We start from the raw sequence: 19,516 nt of genomic DNA, 5'->3' as shown, positions 1-19,516 counted from the left end.
TCAAGTGGACACATTCAATTTACCACAGCAGAAATACTGCCTTTTAATTGATTTATGATTAAAAGTTTAAAATACATGAATTTTGCATTTAATATTGGATGTATATCCTGGTTAGAAACTATTTTCCTCTTAGCAAAATAACAAAATACCTAATAAAAGCATCTAATAAGTGTGTATATATATATATATATATATATATATATATATATATAGTGTTTACTATGTACTAAGCACTCATCCAAGCACTTTACATTTATAAAATCAAACCTCACAGCAGTCCAATGGATAGACATAATACCTCCTTTTTACAGCTGAGAAAACTGAGGCCATAGCAACCCAAGTGGTAGAGGCAGGATTTGAAACCAGTATTCTCAAATCATTACTTCCTCAAAAAAAAAAAACAAAAAAAAATCCCCCAAATCATTACTTCTCTCAAGAGAGGGACTCTTGTATGAGTTTAAATTAAAATAAGACAATGTTCCTACTCCTCTGTTCTTGTTATTCCTTGTGACCCTGAAGTAACACTAATATGAATGTGTTTCAATCCCGTTACTCCTCTTTGTTCTGAGAGCTCTATCAAGTTAATTCTTTCTTTATTATGTACCATTATGTTTTTTCAAGCAGGATGTTCCATTTCTAAGCCAGATGTGATTACCCTACTAGAGCAAGGGAAAGAACCCTGGATGGTTGTGAGGGACGAGAGAAGAAGAAGGAGCCTAGGTGAGTAAGTGCTAATCAGGCAGAGATATGTGGTTATCTGTGTCTGCAAGGCACAGGCTGCTGGTTGGGAAGGTAACACACCCCATAGATGTTGATAATGAAGAGAAGACCTGAAACCTGGGAAGAAAACAGATCTCAGCATAGCCAGGAAAGAAATTTCATCTATACTTCCACTTACCACTTGTTTCTTCACTCTCCCATCTCCCTGTCATTTCAGTGGGGGGAAACTTCATAATGGCAACCATTTTACCTGTATTTTGGATCTAATTCATTTCTGGTTCATCTTTTATATACATATTTCTCCATTGTTCTCTTTTCATGAAGTTTACATTGTCGTAGGGAAGTCATACAATACACAAATAAGCAAATGGATTACCAAATATCGTGAAATGATTAAGTTATGAAGAAATGTAAGTAGGGTAAGAATGTGGAGAATTATGATGGATGAATGGGGTAACTTTAGATAAGGAGGTCAGAGAAGAGGAACCAGTTGTAAGACGCTCCAGCTGGTCAAAGATGGAATCATTTGACTATACACATAACTGCAGTGTATTGTAACACATAAAATATGCTTAATTCCATAAATTCTTAGTGATACTAATAGCAAATTGTTCACCATTGGAAACTACTAGAGATTTAACTTATTTGGGAAATAGAAAGGAAAAGAAGTATTCTTTATAAGAAGTATTTTTTATAAGAACTGTACCAATATTAGATAGAGGGATGTTTTTCTTAATAAAAGTATTCAGGGCGCCTGGGTGGCTCAGTTGGTTAAGCGACTGCCTTCGGCTCAGGTCATGATCCTGGAGTCCCAGGATTGAGTCCCGCATCGGGCTCCCTGCTCAGCAGGGAGTCTGCTTCTCCCTCTGACTCTCCCCCCTCTCATGTGCGCTCTCTCTCTCTCATTCTCTCTCTCTCAAATAAATAAATAAAATCTTAAAAAAAAATATTCAGTGAATAAATGAAAGATGACAATTAGAATATTACCATTTTGGAACCCATAATGAACAACTGGATCTGGGCATTAAATATCAAATTAAACATTAATAACATCACAGAAATAGAGACAATCAGACGTTTTCTTCTTTGTTTTTTTTTTTAAAGATTTTATTTATTTGAGAGAGAGAATGAGAAAGAGAGAGAGCATGAGAGGGGGGAGGGCCAGAGGGAGAAGCAGACTCCCCGCTGAGCAGGGAGCCCGATGTGGGACTCAATCCTGGGACTCCAGGATCATGACCTGAGCCGAAGGCAGTCACTTAACCAGCTGAGCCACCCAGGCGCCCCAGACATATTTCTTCAAATGAAAGGATACAGTATCACCTATGAAGTAACTTTGCCAATAAAATTGGTCCTAAGTCTGATGAGGTTTCTAAAGCTAACTACCAATTTATGGGAAGAAGATAGAGGAACATATGTTCTGCTGCACCTTGGGATAATAGTCAGCAAAATTAAGAAATGGGCAACGCTATAGGGTCAAAAAACAGTTTCTTCAACAAATAAATTACAAGGGAAATCGAAAGAAAGCAGGAAAACCTTTAGATTAAAAGACATAAAAGACCTGTCAGCCAGTTGTACTCTCTGGACTTTTTTGGGGGATCAATTTACTATTTTTAAATTGTTTAAAATTTTATGTTTGAGATTAGAAGTATAAACACTTATTTTTTATAATCTTAAAGAATTACTGTTCATTTTTTTAAAGATTTGAATAATGGTATGATTAGAGATAAATCCTTTAAGTAGAAAAAATTAGTATATGGGATTTGCTTCAAATAATGTGAGGAAAGTGGATTGGGCTGTGCATTGGCCTGGATTGGGCATGGGTTGGTGGTTGTTGAGGCTGGGTCATAGATGCATGGATATTCATTATACTGTTTTACTTTTGTGTATATTAGAGATACTCTGTAGTAAAGTTTTATTTTAAAGTTATTGGGAGATAAAAGGATAAGAAAATGAGACATGAGACAGTGGTGAAAATAAGTATATACAAGTCTTGGAGAAATTCTGCCATAAAAGCAGACACATGGGATACATGAAATGTCTTTTAAGATGTGAAGTATTAGGGGATGCCTGGGTGGCTCAGTCAGTTAAGCAGCTGCCTTCAGCTCAGGTCATGATCCCAGGGTCCTGGGATTGAGTCCCGCATCGGGCTCCTTCTCCCTCTGCCTGCAGCTCCCCTTGCTTGTACTCTCGCTCACTCTTTCTCCCCTACGCTCGCTCTCTCTAGCAAATAAATAAAATCTTAAAAAAAAAAGATGTGAAGTATTAGAACATATTTATATGTTGATGGGAATGATTTCAAAGAGAGGAAAGTTGATGGAGGAGAGAGATAGGATAATTTTGTAAGGAATGGCCTTCAGTAGATGGGAAGGAGTCAGCCAATTTATGAAGAAAACTCATGCGTATGACAAGGATAGGGACACAGGTTGGTTGAATAACGTGAAGGAGAATACATGTTTTCCTTTAAAATGCTTCTGATTTCTTGTTGAAATAAAGAGATTATCAGCAGAATGTGAGGATTATTTAACATTTTATTGGAATTCATTATGGATTATTCAGTATGTAGTCAGTATTGATTCTCAGAAATATAACTCTGTGGTCATAGGGTTTTAATATTTACAGATTTCTTTTAATACATTAACCCTGGTGTTAATGTGACTAAAACTGCCTCTATCATAAATATATATCCCATATCATCTTGTATCAACAAAGGAAAAAAGGTGATTAAAGACACCACACCTTAGGAAATGAATTTTGTGACCAGGTAATATTCTCCTCATTTTCTTTTTAATGAAAGCTGATACCCTGGAAATGGAAATAACATTTCTCCTTTTATATTGATCCAAGAGGGGCTAATATTTTGCTTGCACATTAGCATTTTTTACTAAAGTTCTTGATTCAGTAGAATCCAAACTAGTGTTTGGTTTATTAATTTTAAATGGTTAAATATTTTACATATATCTTAAAAGTTGTAACATTAACATTTCTTACCATAGGCCAATCTTTTGATACTTAGTTTGGCTTTTTGTTTCATTGTAGGTCCAGCCAATTCTTTCTTGATTAGATCACACATATAATGGGAAGGCTATATTTCTAGTTTCAGTTTAAAGTAGAACAAGAACCTGAAGTATTCAATGTTGTTTTTATAGAAATGATTGTCTTAGTTGCTTGCAGTGGTAAGAATTGGCATAAACAAATTTGGGAACAAATATGGCTGACTTTTTGTTTATACAAATCATAAGATTACAGCTCAGTGTTCATGCTATAGTCTCCTAGGTGAGAATATTCAAAATGCAAGGTCTTAATCTGGCATATCTTTTAAGTGGTGGGGGCATATATGAGAGTGTCAGGTTCATTATATCCACATTGGGAATGTTTTGTTTTTTAATGGAAACCTCTACGTTTTATAGGATGAGTTTTTTAATTTTTTAAAGATTTTATTTTTAAGTAATCTCTATACCCAATATGGGGCTCAAACTTAAAACCCTGAGATCAAGAGTCACATGCTTCACCAACTGAGCCAGCCTGGTTCCCCTATAGGATGAGTTTCATAACTTGTTCTACTTTGTGTGTGTGTGTGTGTGTGTGTGTGTGTGTGTGTGTGTGTGTGTGTGAGAGAGAGAGAGGGGGTGAATATGGACATTTTATTTTTGTGTATATTTATACTTGTTTTGCATTTTGACTGCTCATCTCCTTTATTACTGTTTCCATTGTTTAATATTTCTTATATCAATTTATATGGGCGTTTATGCTGTCAACACTTTCTCATTTTTCTTGCAGATGTTTCAGCTTTATTTTTATTTTGACCATGACTTTTCCTTTTTTATGTTTGTTTTTTTTTTAATGACTTTCCTTTTACATTACTGGTCTTTACTTTTTAACTTACAAGTAAATCCTTTGAACTTACCATCTTATAACCTTTGTCATATCTTTATGGCTGCCTATTTATTTGCTGCCATTATTATTTAGCTAATTACTGGTCATTTAATATATCATTTCCATCTTATTTGTCTTAAGCCTTAAATTGACTTTTTCCTGAAGATCCTTACAAGTTGCCAAAGTTTTTTATTGCTTTCTTAGGTAGGGAAATGGAAACAGAGAGAAAGGGGAAGAGAGAGAAAGGGAAAGCGGGAGGAAAGAGGGAATTAAGGGGAAAAGGAAATACTCATTTACCTGTCTCTGCTCATATTTTATATACACTATTTAAATCATTATTGCCTTTAATGTTTTTAACATATCTTTTTTTTTTTTTTAAGAGAGAGAGCATGTGCATGTGGTTGGGGTGGGGAAGGGCAGAGGGAGAGAGAATCTTAAGCAAGCTCCACATTCAGTGCAGAGCCTGACACAGGGCTTGAGCTCACGACCCTGAGATCATGACTAAGATGAAATCGAGTGTCAGACGCTTAACTGACTGAGCCACCCAGGCACCCCAGTATATCCTTTTCTAAACAAACTTATTGAAACATAAATACCTACCAAAACCCTGAAATCATAAGCAAACAGCTTACTGAATTTTCACAAAGTAATCACACCCATCTGACTAGCACAGAAATAGAGGTTTGCTAGGATATTAGAAGGTCCCTCCTAATTCCTTCCAGTCTTTCCTCCCCACCAAAATTAACCACTATCTTGAATTTTAACAACTATATAGATTTTACCATTTTCGAACTTCATAAATATGGAACTATACAGTATATATTCTTTCATGTTTGTCTTTGTTTACTCATCATTATGTTTGTGAGATTGACCTATGCTGTTGCATGTACTTGTAGATTACTCATTTTCATTGTTATACAGTATTGTGTTCCTACAATATGTTTTAATTTGCATAGTAATTCTGATGAACACTTGGATTCTTTCCAGTTTGGGCATATTAAAAATAGTGTTCCTGTATTACAGGTTCTTAAAAATACCATTTTCTTTTTGAAAAGTAGTGAACTCTTATTGTAAAAATTTTGAGAAAATATACATTTGAGAAAAATCTCTTTGCTCAGAATTTTATTAGCTTGTTACTATGATATAAACTCATTCTTATGCCTGAAAAATCACTAAAATACTCCCTAGGTAGAACCTAAATGGCATTGGCTTTGAGGACCTTAGGGAGAATATAGAGAAGCGTATGAAGGAACAAAACAGGTTGAGTATTTGTAACATAGATATGTGTAGTTATATAAGCTGAAATAAAGATAAAGTAGAACCTCTCACTACCTTGTGAAAACAGAGTTTACTCATGACTATGCAAAGTAGAAAATGAGTTGTAGTGGAGATATCTAAGTGAAAGTAGACAATGGGAAAGATAATCACATGTAAAGAAATCACCATTTTTCATTTATATATTTGAGATAGCTTAGATGTGCTGTTGTTTCCCATCTGTATAGGAAGTAATAAAAAATATTAAATCAGTGTAGTAAGGTATAAGATTAGCAGCAAGGGAACATATGTAAAAACTGTTAACTAATTATGAGAATTTAATAATTAATAGTTACTATATGCCATGGGTTTGTTATTCAGTGGTAAATGAATTGTTTCTGCCCTTGGGAAAGTTTAAGGTAAGAAAATAAAGAGAATAAAAAAATAGGAAAATTTATGAATATGTATGTAACAACAAAATTGAAAAAATGTTAAGAAATAAGAAACAAATTACTTGGATAGAAAGTAAAGGATATAAATTAGATGAAGTCAGCAGCGTGGGTCTGATTTTTAACATGGTACCTAAAGGATGAAAGGAACCCAACTATGTAGAGAATGCAAGTTGGCAGTTCTGGGAGATTTAATAGACAGTGAAAAGCTAAGAAATGGAAAGATAATTACATATTCTAGGAGCTGAAAGGAGGCTAATGGAATAGGAATATAGGGAAGAAAGGGGACAATGACTTGAGATGATATGGTAAACAAAAGCCATGTTATTCATGGTGAGATGTTTGTACATTCTGTTTAAAAGGAGTAATTATTTAAAAATTTAAGTGAAGTTTCTCAGACTTTGACCTGCACCCAAATACATGATTACTTTAGAGATTTTTAGCTCATTTACTTCAACTGAGCTTTATTTTCTTTTTTTTTCTATTATAAAGTTTATATTTACTGGTTTATTTTTTCTAGAATAAGAAGATAGCATGTATTTATCTTTTCTTGCAGATTTAGAATCCAGATATGACACTAAAAGGTTATTTCAAGAAAAGGATATTTATGAAATGAATTTATCTCAGTGGGAGATAATGAGAAGAATTAGAAGTTGTGGCCTTGAAGACTCCTTTATCAGAAAAGATTATAAATATAAAAAGTTTGAGGGACCAGAAGGTCCTCAAGAGGGATATTTCAGGCAAGTGAAAAAAATGCCCAGTTACAGAAAACTCACATCTCTTACTCTGTATCAGAGAATTCATAATAGAGAGAAACCCTACGAATGTGGGGATTGTGGGAAAGCCTTTAGGGTGCGCCAACAACTTACTTTCCATCAGAGAATTCACACTGGTGAAAAACCCTATGAATGTAAAGAATGTGGAAAAGCCTTTAGACAGTGTGCCCACCTTAGTCGACATCAGAGAATTCATACTTCTGACAAACTCCTCGAATGTAAAAAATGTGGAAAGATCTTTACATGTGGTGCAGATCTTCGAGTACATCAGAGAACTCATATTGGTGAGAAGCCCTATGAATGTAAGGAATGTGGAAAGGCCTTCAGAGTGCGAGGACAACTTAATCTCCATCAAAGGATTCATACTGGTGAGAAACCCTATGAATGTAAGGAATGTGGGAAGACCTTTAGACAGTATGCACACCTTACACGACATCAGAGACTTAATATTGCTGAGAAGTGCTACGAATGTAAGGACTGTGGGCAGGCTTTTTTGTGTAGTACAGGCCTCAGAGTACATCACAAACTTCATACTGGTGAAAAACCCTATGAATGTAAGGAATGTGGAAAGGCCTTCAGAGTGAGACAACAACTCACTCTCCATCAGAGAATCCATACTGGTGAGAAACCCTATGATTGTAAAGAATGTGGGAAGACTTTTAGTCGTGGTTATCATCTGACCCTCCATCAGAGAATTCATACTGGTGAGAAACCTTATGAATGTAAGGAATGTCAGAAGTTCTTCCGTCGTTACTCAGAACTTATTTCACATCAGGGTATTCATATTGGAGAGAAACCCTATGATTGTAAGGAATGTGGGAAGACCTTTAGACTGTTCTCACAACTTACTCAACATCAGAGTATTCATTTTGGTGAGAAACCTTATAAATGTAAGGAATGTGAGAAGACTTTTAGACTGCTATCACAACTTACTCAACATCAGAGTATTCACACTGGTGAGAAGCCCTATGACTGTAAGGAATGTGGAAAGGCCTTTAGACTTCATTCATCCCTTATTCAACATCAGAGAATTCATTCTGGTGAAAAACCATACAAATGTAAGGAATGTAAAAAAGCATTTAGACAACATTCCCATCTTACCTACCATCAGCGAATTCATAACGTAACTAAATAACTATAGGAAAGTCTTCCACTGTGAATTTTGTGTTAAGGGGCATTAAAAGATAAATTCTAGGGGAAGTTTTTGAATACAGTAATCCCTTTGGCTTCATGCTTACAACTAAGCTGAATAAGAGGTTTTATTTGAAGGAAAGGGTATATTAATTTCATGAATTTGTAGAAGCCTTTCCTCAGCATCAAAAACCATGTTAAACTTCAGGAAACTTGTTCTAGAAAGAAACTCTTAAAGGAGTAAATATAGAAGAGCTTTTGATCTTACCCTATTATATCACCTCTGTCCTCCTGTCTGTATAATATACATATGGAGGTTGCTAGGACACTAACTCATTCCAAAAATGATAATTGAAAGGAAAGTCATTTAGCCTGCATTTCCTATTGAACTGTATTTTAGGGCAACTAGAAGTTGATGAGTTAAAGTTCTTTGTTAGAGTTTTGTAGCACATAATGAAATAATGGATCTAGGCACAATTCCCAATAAAGGTTAAGACCAGTGTAGGTACCCACTGATCGATTTTAATCTCATGAAAAATAGGATAAAACACTTTGTGCCCCCTAATGTGTTACAATAAGGCTGACGCATCTTGCCCAAAAATATTGAACCTGAATCTAAGCGTCAAGATCTAACTTCCACTTTAGAGAAAATTCAGGGAACAGAAGAACATGACACAAGCAATTAAACTAATCTAAAATGTGGGTAATTCTACAAGAGGAATAACCTGAGTTCTCAAACGATAAAATGGCATTGAAAAAGGGGAGGCGGAACTCTTAGATATTAAGAGAGTCTGAAGAAATGTATACCAATCAAATGCAATGAATTAGATTCACAAGAACAAACATGTAAAAAGGACATTTTTATGACAATTAGGGAAATGGGAGTATTGACAGTATTAGATAATATTTAAAAATTATGTTTTTGTTAGGTGTGATAATAGCATTGTGGTTATGTAAAAAGGTAAGTTTATACACAAGATGATAATGATGTCTGGAACTTTTTAAAAATGCTCATGCAAAAGGAAAATAAGGATGGATACAAAGTGATGGTAAGATGAGTCTTGGGTACATGGTTTTTGTTTATTTTGTTTTTGCTAATTTCTCTACTTTTATGTATTTCAATTTTCCCATAATATTTTAAAGATAAAATTAGCTATGGAATTATAACCCAATTGAAGTAAATGATTTTTTTAAATGACTACATATCAAAATTTGTGGATGTTGTCAAAGCTCTGCACATTGGGATATTAAATATGCTATACCGTATTTGGGAAATAAAAATCGAGGGTCCAGATTTTATCTAGTTCACCTATTGCTACCTCTGTTATCATGCCTGTCCCACAGTATTTCATATGTTTTAAAAAATGAGTTTAAAAAGCAATTACTACAACCAAATATGGAAATTAATGGAATAGACCTTCATTGTCTAATAAGATAGTTGCCAGCAATATGTTGCGCACTCAAAATTGAGCACTTGAATTGTGGCTAGTTCGAATTAAAATGGTGGTAAGTGTAAAATACACATGAGGTTTTGAAGATTTAGTTTTTTAAAAAGAATGTAGTATATTCTGTTTCTCACAACATTTCTCTGCTGTGATATTCAGTGGGTTGCATTATTACATAATAGAGAACCCAATTTAAGTGTCTTTTCTTTTCCCAAGTAGCATGTTTGAATACTGAGGTCTTGGTTCTACCCTGAGTCATGCTTCCCGCCCCTCTCATGAAACACAGGTAACCTGTGTTTACAGCTGAGTAGTTTTCTCAGACGGTTTTTAGCTCGTAGATGTTTTGGGATCCCAAGGCCCTTTCACCCTGTACTGTTTCTATCCCATTAAGTTCAAGCTTGCAGTGCTGCAAGTAGTACACTTGTCTTAAAAACTGTATTTTCAGTGGATTTTATTAGGGGTCACTCAGACAAAAGATCAACAGGCTTTTCTCTGTATTGGCCTCCCTATGAGGCTGCTGTGGAAAAATGACTGAAATTCTTAGAAGCCCTGTTGTTTCACAGAAAGGATAATAACGTTCATCATTATTCTGAGACTACATTTTCAGGACAGTACCATATATTTGATTTTTTCTTTCCCTCTCAGGCCCAATTATAACTTTGAAAACACTTTGCTATCTGGAAACACTGCCATGGAACCCTTTATATATCCTTGAAATTCTACTTGAAATATGCACCAGTTGATATAATGAGTAAAATGTGATTTTTCTCTTTTCCTCTGTTACGATGGATTATCTTCATGAATTTCCAAATATTGACCAAACCTTACATCACTGGAATAAACTCCATTTGTTTGTAATGCATACTTCACATATATGTAGTACATAAATATATTGCTGGATTTGCTGTGACTACTATGATTTGCTAATATTTTGTTGAGGATTTTTTTTTCTTTTTGAGGATTTTTGCATCAGTGTTCATGAGGATTACTGGCCTGTAGTTTTCTTTTATTCAACTGTCTGCCTCATTTTGCTAACATGGTGATGGTGGCCTCATAAAATGGGTTTCGAAGTATTGCCTCCTTTCAATTTCTGGAAGAGGTAGTGTAGAATCATTATTATTTAAATGTTTGGTAGAATTTTTCAGTGAAACCATTTGGGCCTTGAAATGGATTGAATGTGTCTCCTCAAAATTCATGTGTTGACATCCTTCCCCCTAATGTGATGACAGGAAGTGGAGCCTTTTGGAGGTAATTAAGTGTTGATGATGGATCCCTCCTGATTGAGATTAGTCCCCGTATCAAAAGGATTCCAGAGAGCTCTCTTAAACTTTTCTGTCATGTGAGGACACAAGAAAATGGCAGTCTTTATTGTGGAAGAGGGTTCTTGCCAGAAACTGACCGTGCTGGCACACTGATGTCAGACTTGCAGCCTCAAGGAGTGTGAGAAATTTGTTTATAAACCACCCAGTCTATTGTACTGTATTATAGCAGCCCAAAATGAGTAAGACAGAAATTGGTACCAGAAGTGGGGTGTTAATGTAACAAATACCTAAAAATGTGGAAGTGGCTTTGGAATTGAATAATAGGTAAGGGCTGGGAGAGTTTTTAGGTGCATGCAAAAAATAAGGACATTAATGGCAATTTTGGTGATGCTCAGAAGAGAAAGCTGAAAGAAAACTTCAGTCTTATAGAATACATTATTGACAGAATGTTGGTAGAAATATGGATGGTAAAGGCAGTACTGATGAGGTCTCGGATGGAAGTGAGTAACATGTTATTGGAAACTGGAGAAAAGGCAGTTCTTTTTACAAAGTGAAAAGAACTTGGTGAAATTATGTTCCGTGTCATGTTTTGTGGGAAGTAGAACTTGTGAGTAATGAAATTGAAGGTGTGGCTTGGCTCCTTCTGGCTGATTATAATAAAATGTAAGAAGAGAGAAATGACTTAACAATGGAATTTTTGAAACAGATACTTGGAAAATTTTTAGCTGAATAGTTAATTGGTGTTAAAATGCTATTAAAGTGAGGGCATTGATGGGGTGCCTGGGTGGCTCAGTCATTTAGTGTCTGCCTTCAGCTCAGGTCATGATCCCAGGGTCCAGGGATCAAGCCCCACATCAGGCTCCCTGTTCTGCGGGAAGCCTGCTTCTCCCTCTCCCACTCCCCCTGCTTGTGTTCCCTCTCTTGCTGTGTCTCTGTCAAATAAATAAAATCTTAAAAAAAAAAAAGAGTGAGGGCATTGATTGGGAAAGAATGGGATCCTGTAAGATGGCATGGGGACAAGTGGGAAGGCTCTGATGTAGCTGGGACATTGAGCTCCTAAATTCTGAGTCTTCCTTATCAGTGGAAGCAGCCTCATCAGCAGAAGTGGCCTTTCCACTCCTCGTGGCAGTGGCATCCCCACGCACAGTGGCATCAGCCTTTATATTCCCATCTTATGGAATTTACTATGCATTGCCTAAAGAAACTGTAATGACCTCCGTTGAGGCAGTGGCCATGCAAGGCAACAGAAGCCCCCACAACCACCCCCTTTTGTTCGCAGACCTATCACTGGACTCAAGTCCTAGCAGGCTCCTAAAAGTGCAGTGCAGAGTGTGACCCATGAGGAAGGGGTGCTACAGTCCAAAAGAACTACTTGAGTTTTCTAACTTACACAGACAAATCCGGGGAACAAGTGTGGAAATGGATACAGTGTATGGCATTATAGTGGAAGGAAGATGATGGGAAATTTGGGCAGTGAAATCTGGGGAAGAGATAGGTGGATAGACCTCTCTGAATCAGGGCAAAAAAAATTGAAGATACCCATGTCCCATATAAATGGGAGACCTCAGCAAAGGATTTTAATAAGTAGATGAAATGGCCTGTTCTGTGGCTAATGACTTTTTTCCCCAGCCACCCCGGTCATTGTCCAATGGGCTTGTGAACAAAATGGTCATTTTGCCAGGGATGGAGATTATGCCTGTGATCAGCAACATGGACTTCCACTCACCAAGGCTGACCTGGCTATGGCCATTGCTGAGTGCTCAGTCTGCCAGCAACAGAAACAAACTGAACTCCCCAGTATAGCACCATTCCCTGAAGTGTTGAGCCAGCTACCTGGAAGCATGTTGGTTACATTGGACCATCATGGAAGAGGCAGCGTCTTAATCTTACTAGAATAGAAACTCTGGATGTGGATTTACTTTCCGTACATGCAAAGCTGATAAAACTACCATCCATGGACTTACAGAATGCCTTATCCACTGTCATGGTATTCCTCACAGCATTACCTCTGATCAGGGAACTCACTTCACAACAAAGTAAGTGCAACAGTGGGTCCATGCTGATGCAATTCACTGGTCATATTATGTTTCCCATCATCCTGAAGCAGTTGGCCTGGTAAAACGATGGAATGACACTTTGAAGACTCAGTGATAGCACCAGCTGGGTGTCAAAACTTTGCAGGCTGAGGCAGGGTTCTCTGGAAGTCTGTATATGCTCTGAATCAGCATCTGATATATGGTTGTTTCTCCAATACCCAAGATTCAGGGATATGGGGGTCAAGGAGTGGTGTGAGATAATAGAAAATACATATATTGGTCTTTGCTTCTGGTTCCTGGCACAGAGCTTCTAAAACTTGTAATTTCACAAGTAATAACACTAGGAGCATCTCTTGTTCTAATATTTGGTCTTTGACCTGGTTGCTGACACAGGGCTCTTGAAACGTTTGTGATTTCCTGGGTGACAGAAGTATCGTTTGTTCTAATGAGGCAACTCTGGGTGGGCTACTGGATGGCTTCCAGTTGAGGACTGGCCCCTGAAAAGACCAAACCATGATTAGATGCTTGGAATTTTCAGCCCTGTCCCTTTCCCTTCTCTTGTGAAGTGGGGAGGGCTGGAAATGGGGTTAATGATCCATTGTGCCTAAATGATGAAGCCTCCATAAAAATCCCCAAACTATAGGGTTCAGAGGGCTTCTAGGTTGCAAACATATCCCCACCAAAAGTGTGATGCACCTCAACTCCACGGGAACGGAAGTTCTTGTGCTTGGGGTACTCTAAGACTGTACACTATGTATCTCTTCATCTGGCTTTTCATCTGTATCCTTTATCATATCCTTTAATAAACTGGTAAATGTGTTTCCCTGAGTTCCATGAGCTACTCTAGCAAATTAATTGAAACGGAGAAGGTCATAGGAACCTTCAATTTGTAGCCAAATCGGACAGAAGTTGTGGGTAACTTGGACACCTACTACTTGCAGTTGGCATCTAAAGGGGGGAACAGTATTATGGGACTGAACCTTTAGCCTGTGGTATGATACTGTCTCCAGGCAGCAGATAGTGTTAGAATTGCATTAAATTGTAATACATCCAGGTGGTGTGGAGAATTACTTGGGGAAAAGGCCCACACATTTGGTGATCAGAAGTGTCAAAGTGAGTGTTCTGTATGAGTAGTAAAGGAGACAAAAAGGGAAGAAACACATAGTAGGGAAAAACTGTAGGTTTCCCTTTACAGGTGGAAATGGGAATAATACCACTCACTATTACCCCCGTTGACCCACTAGCAAAATGTTTGCTTCCTGTTCCCATGACTTGATGCCCTGCTGGCCTGGAGATCTTAGTTCCAGAAGGGGGATGGTTTCCAACAGGAGGCACAATAATTCCAGTGAACTGGAAGTTAAGACTGCCACCCAGCCACTTTGGCTTCCTCATACCCCTGATTCAACAGGCAAAGAATAGAGTTACAGTGTTGGCTGGGGCCATTAATCCTGACTATTAAGGAGAAATTGGGCTACTCCTCCACAGTGGAGGTAAGGGAGAGTATGTGTGGAATACAGAAGATCCCTTAGGGTGTCTATTAGTATTACTACGGCCCTGTGATTAAGATCAGTGGCAAACAACCCTTTCCAGTCAGGACTACTGATGACCCAGACCCTTGAAGCATTAAAGTTTGTCACTCCACCAGGTAAAGAACCATGATCATGTGACCAGTTATAGAAACGAGGAATGTAATGTCGTGAGTATTCCTCATTTTGTTATGAAGGTGTGATTGCTTAGCCTTGTATTCTTCCTTTTCTTATTCCCTTATCATGGAGCTTTACATCATAGTATTCAAACATTGACTTTATATCATATATTATTAATTTGCTGATTTCTGTTTGGTATGTAATTTTATATCATCCTGCCTTGTCAAGGGGAGTAACTAATGGAGGCTTGAAAACTTCAATTTTTTATATTCTATTATTGAACAATTTCTTCCCTCATTGTTTCCAGTTGCCTGCTTCTGAAATACCTATATATGTATGTGTGTTATGTATAATATATATTTATAAATATATACTTATATGTAGATCTCGTATGTACAGAGACAGGAAAATGGCATAGAATACCATGCTATTATAATTATTGCTGCTGTTTTAATGTCCTTTATTTTTATTTTTTAAAGATTTTATTTATTTGAGACAGGGAGAGAAAGCACATGAGTGGTGGGGAGTGGCAGATGGGAAAGGAGAAGCAGACTCCCTGCTGAGCAAGGAGCCCGCTCTGGGGCTCAATCCCAGGACCCTGAGATCATGACCTGAGCTGAAGGCAGATGCTTAACCAATTGAGCCACCCAGGTGCCCCAAGTTTAGCTTTTCTAATAGGCATGTAGTAGTTTCTCACCATGGTCTTAATTTTGCTTTTTTAATAATGGGGGCTAGTGATACTGAGTATTATTTCATGTACTTATTGTCATCCACAAATCCTCTGCTGAAATCTCTCTTCCTGCCTTTTACCCATTTGCTAAATTTTTTTTTTTTTTTTTTTTTTTACTATTGAGTTTAGGGTGATTTATGTATTCTAGATATGAGTCATTTGTTGAATTATCTGGATTTGTTGGATTTCTGGTTGGTGCGCAAATATTCTCTCCCAGTCTGTAGCTTTTCATTCATTTAACAGTGTCTTAACAGAGCAAACATTTTAAATATTGATGATATCCAATATATTCATTTTTTCTTTTATCATCATGTTTTTGGTGTCATGTGTAATGTCATGCTACTACCAAGAATTAGGTCAAAAATATCTTCTGTTTATCTTCTAAAAATTTTATACTTTTACAGTTTACATTTAAATCTATTCTTATAAGTTAAGTTTTGGACATGATGTGATTCAGGTAGAGATTATTTTGCCTATATATATATATATCCAATTACTCCACCATTTGTTGAAAAGACTATCCATCTTCCATTGTATTGCTTTTGCATTTTTGTCAAAAACCTGTCAGCCATACTTGTGTGGGGCTATTTCTTTATCCTGTTCTGTTCCATTGACTTATATATCCAGTCCTTGCCACTATCATATAGTTCATTATTACCTCTGTAGTTAGCCTTAAAATTGGGTAGAGGCATTCCTCTCCAAATAAATTTTAGAATGTTTTATAAAAAGTCTTGCTGATATTTTGATAGGAATTGTGTTTAAATCTGTATATTAGTTTGGGAAGAACTGACATTTGTACTATGTTGAACTTCCAATCTATGAACAAGGAGTATCTCTCCCTTTATTTAGATCTTTGATTTCTTTCATTAGTGTCATGTATTTTCCTGCACACAAGTGCCATACTTGTTTTGATTTGCACCTAAGTATTTAATTCTTGAAGTAATTGTAAATGGTATTGTATTTTTAATTTGTTTCCATATGTTCATTGCTAGTAAATCAAAATACAATAGATTTTTGTGTGTTGATCCAGTATCTTGTGACCCTGGTAAAACCAATTGTTTCTAGGTGTTCATATGTTACTTGGGATTTTTCTGTATAAACCATCATGTTATCTGCAAAAGGGAACAGTTTTAGGTACTCCTTTCTGAGCAGTATGTATTTTAATCCCTATTCTACCTTATTGTCCTGACTAGAATTTCCAATATTATGCTAAGTAGCAGTGGTGAGAGTGGATATTCTTGCCTTATTCCCAGTCTTGGAGTAAAGTATTCACTCATTCATCATTAAGTACGATATTAACTGTAGACTTGTAAATATTCTTTACCAAGTTGAGGAAGTTCCCCATTTATTCCTATTTCTCAGAGTTGTTTTTTTTCTTATGAATGAGTTATAAAGTTTGCCAAATATGTTTTCAACATCAAGGGATACAATCAAGTAATTTTCTTTTTTATTTGGTTAATATGGTAGATCACATTGACTGATTTTCAACAGTTTTGCATGCATAGAATAAACCTACTTGGCGTGAATATAATTCTTTATATGCTGCAATTAATTCTACCTGTTAGTATTTTGCTAGGGAGTTTTACAACCATATTCATGAGGCTTACTGATCTGTAGTTTTCTTTTTTTGATTGTCCAGTTTTGGTATCAAGTTAATGCTGGTCTCATAGAATGAACACTGGCTTTTGTTAACATTAATAGTCTGGTTCGTAAGTGACACTACTGTTTCTAGAAGAGACTGTGTATAATTGGAGTTAATTCTTGAAATGTCTGGTAGTTCAACTGCTGATCACATGGAAATCTAAAAGAGTTTGTAGAATTCTTCAGTGAAACCATCTGAGCCTGGAGATTTCATTTTTGGAAGATTTTAAACCAGGAATTCAGTTCTTAATAGCGCTCTTCAAATTACCTATTTCATAAAGAGTAGTGGTAGTTTGTTTTTTCATTAAATTGGTCCACTTAATCAGATTCATTTGTGTAGAGTTGTTTTTCTTACATTTATGCCTTTGAGTCTGCAGGATGCCTAGGTGTTATCCCTTGTTTCATTCGTTTATTAGTAATTTGTGTCTCCTTTGTCAGTCTTGCTAAAAATTAGTTCATTTTATTGATATTTTCAAAAAATCAGCTTTTTGTTTCATTGATTTCCATTGTTTTTGTCCAGTTTCATTGGTTTTTGCTCCTATCTATATCATTTGATTCCTTCTGCTTGCTCTGGTTTTATTTTGCTCTTATTTTTCTAGTTTCTTAAGACGGGTTCTTAGATTATTGAAACTTCTCTTTTTTAATGCCAGCATTTAGTGTTATATATTTCCCTGTCAGCACTGCTTTAGCTGAATTCCACAAATTTTGATATGTTATATTTTCATCAGTTCAATGTTTTTTTAATTTCCCTTGAGACTTCCTTTTAAAACCCATTGATTACTTAGAAACAGGTATAGTGCCCAAATACTTTGAGATATCCCTGTTTTTTCCGCTGTTGATTTCTAGTTTGATTCCATTGCAGTCACAGAGCACATTCTGTTTTATTCCGATTCTTTTAAGGTTTGTTAATTGGTATATCTTGGCATATGGTCCACAAGCACATGAAAAGAATGTGTATATTCTGTTCTTGGTGGAGTGTTCATAAAAATTGATTACATCCTGTTAATGGTGTTCAATTTTTCCAAATCCTTGCTGATTTTGTCTTGTCCTTTCTGTTCTTACTATTTTTGCTCAGAAGTATAAATTCCCTAAATTAATTAATGTACTTATTAATTTATTTTTTAGAGGTGAGGGAGGGGCAGAGGGAGAGAGAGACTCTTAAGCAGGCTCCATGCCCAATGTGGAGCCTAACATGGGGCTGGATCTCACAACCCTGAGATCATGACCTCAGCCAAAATCAAGAGTCAGATGTTTAACTGACTGAGCCACTCAGGCAGCCCAAGGGTAGGATGATAGACACTGTTAAAGGTGTGTCCACATTCTTTATAATCATAACATTTCTCACTGGAATGAATCTTTTCATGTTGAGCAAAATTTGAGCCACAACTAAAAGTTCCCCACATTCCTTATATTCATACGATTTACTGCTATTGTGAATTCTTTAATTCAGAGTAGTAAATGGATGTTTTCTACATGTTGATATTTTTTCTATAGATAATTTTCATTTGACAAAATATCTTCCTTCAGTTTGCTGTTGACCCTCAAACTCACTTTTGCTCTGCTATTCATTTCTCAAATAGACCTTTAAGACCAAGAGTTTTACTTTTTTCTCTTATCTCCCATTAGAATAAACTGATTTCATAAGTGTTCCTTTATGGAGGTAACTTTTTGGTCTTATACCTGAAGAATAAGCCTGAAAGAAAACAAAAAAGCAAATAAAGATTATTTTCCAGTAGCCAGCAAAATGTACAATTTCTTTTTTTTTTTAAGGTTTTAATTATTTGAGAGAGAGAGAATGAGAGATAGAGAGCACGAGAGGGAAGAGGGTCAGAGGGAGAAGCAGACTCCCCGCTGAGCAGGGAGCCCGATGTGGGACTCAATCCCGGGACTCCAGGATCATGACCTGAGCCGAAGGCAGTCGCTTAACCAACTGAGCCACCCAGGCGCCCAAAATGTACAATTTCTATCTTAAAAATAGAAAACAAATTGAAAACAATTCTTAGCAGAAGTAAATGACTTAATGAACTTTACAATATAGCTAGGTAGCTTGAAATCAGAACAATATGAGCTTGGAGGACTATAAGAGATTACGTAAGATTGTGGTGATCAGAAATTTAGGTGTGGCTCAGAATCATCTGGGGAACTTCTTACCAATCCTGCTATTTCGGTACCACCCCAGACCAAGTGAATCAAATCTACAGGAGTTATTGGGCATCTAAACTTTTAAAAACCTCACTAGATGATTCTGATATAAATCAAAGTTTAGGAATCCCCCTTTAACAATTTTAATAAGTTTACTCTTAGAATAAAATCCAAACATGGTTCCATAGAACATAATACGGCTTTTGCTTACCTAAAGACCTTTTTTGAAGGAACTGTCCTCATTAGTGTCTTAAGATACTTGCTTCTGTTCAGATGCTAAATTATGCCTATAGTCTTTTCCATTTCATACAGCTTTTTAGAGGCTATAACATCTAAGAATCCTGTCTTGGGTTCAGAAAAAGGCTGACTTCTCTTCCTTTCATCTTAGGTTAAACATTTCTTACAAAGAAA

At 36.3% G+C, this 19,516-nt stretch overlaps 1 protein-coding gene across 21 annotated transcripts in view; it reads left to right on the top strand.

The window, feature by feature from the left end:
- The window catches only part of LOC112810676 (uncharacterized), a 35,956-nt gene extending 25,450 nt beyond the window's left edge, over positions 1-10,506 (top strand). For 20 of the 21 annotated variants that reach the window (XM_073885316.1, XM_073885315.1, XM_073885314.1 and 17 more), the window contains 2 exons: positions 622-720; positions 6,853-10,506. In XM_073885316.1, the coding sequence (XP_073741417.1) occupies positions 622-720; positions 6,853-8,207 (1,454 nt within the window). In that variant the 3' untranslated portion in view covers positions 8,208-10,506. The remainder of the gene's footprint in view (positions 1-621; positions 721-6,852) is intronic. The other variant, XM_073885323.1, reaches the window with a different exon arrangement.
- The last annotated feature ends 9,010 nt before the right edge of the window (positions 10,507-19,516 follow it).

Source organism: Callorhinus ursinus, unplaced genomic scaffold (genome assembly GCF_003265705.2).
Source record: "Callorhinus ursinus isolate GAN/ISIS: 27379988/994484 unplaced genomic scaffold, GSC_fseal_2.0 scaffold61, whole genome shotgun sequence".
In the NCBI taxonomy this organism is placed as follows: Eukaryota; Metazoa; Chordata; class Mammalia; order Carnivora; family Otariidae; genus Callorhinus; species Callorhinus ursinus.
Note: the sequence above shows the minus strand (reverse complement) of the source record. Positions and strands in the feature narration are given on the sequence as shown.